The sequence below is a fragment of the Penaeus monodon genome, chromosome 25, assembly GCF_015228065.2.
Source record: "Penaeus monodon isolate SGIC_2016 chromosome 25, NSTDA_Pmon_1, whole genome shotgun sequence".
Classification (NCBI taxonomy): Eukaryota; Metazoa; Arthropoda; class Malacostraca; order Decapoda; family Penaeidae; genus Penaeus; species Penaeus monodon.
The window spans coordinates 23,797,975-23,798,441 of NC_051410.1; the positions used below are offsets into that span (position 1 = coordinate 23,797,975).

The window sequence follows — 467 nt, forward strand, 5'->3', positions numbered from 1 at the left end:
GAGTGATGTATAAATGGATAGCTGAAGAAAAAAAGAGAAAACGAATACAAGGTCTTCGGCTCACCTCGCGACTACGGTGGGCGTGAGAGCCAGCGTGGTGGTCGTTCTCGGCGTCGTGGGCTTCGTCGCGGGCGTATCTGGCGATGTGGGCGCCACGACGGTGGTGGGGGTCGTGGTAGTGTTGGGCGTGAGGAAGTACCAGGGGTCGGGCGGCTTGACCACGCCGTAGAAGAGCTTGGGGTCCGTGCTGAGCTCCCACGAGTTGGGGTCCGGGGGGTACGTCTTGCCCGCTGCCTCCAGCTCGGGCACCAGCCATGTCCAGAGCGCCAGCTGGTGGGCGCGGTATTGCGAGCCGACCGTGGGCGGCACGCCTGGAGGGACAGAAGGGGTGAGAGAAGGTGATATTTGTTATATGAAGATGTATTTGACCGTATATGTTATCCGGGCAAAGAACCGCTGATTATATC

At 59.3% G+C, this 467-nt stretch overlaps 1 protein-coding gene across 1 annotated transcript in view; it reads right to left on the reverse strand.

Moving 5' to 3' along the window:
- LOC119589352 (neuroligin-1-like) overlaps nucleotides 1–467 on the reverse strand; it is a 158,891-nt gene that overhangs the window by 84,410 nt on the left and 74,014 nt on the right. Inside the window, exon 7 of the mRNA XM_037937972.1 lies at nucleotides 65–371. Coding sequence (XP_037793900.1) covers nucleotides 65–371 — 307 coding nt within the window. The remainder of the gene's footprint in view (nucleotides 1–64; nucleotides 372–467) is intronic.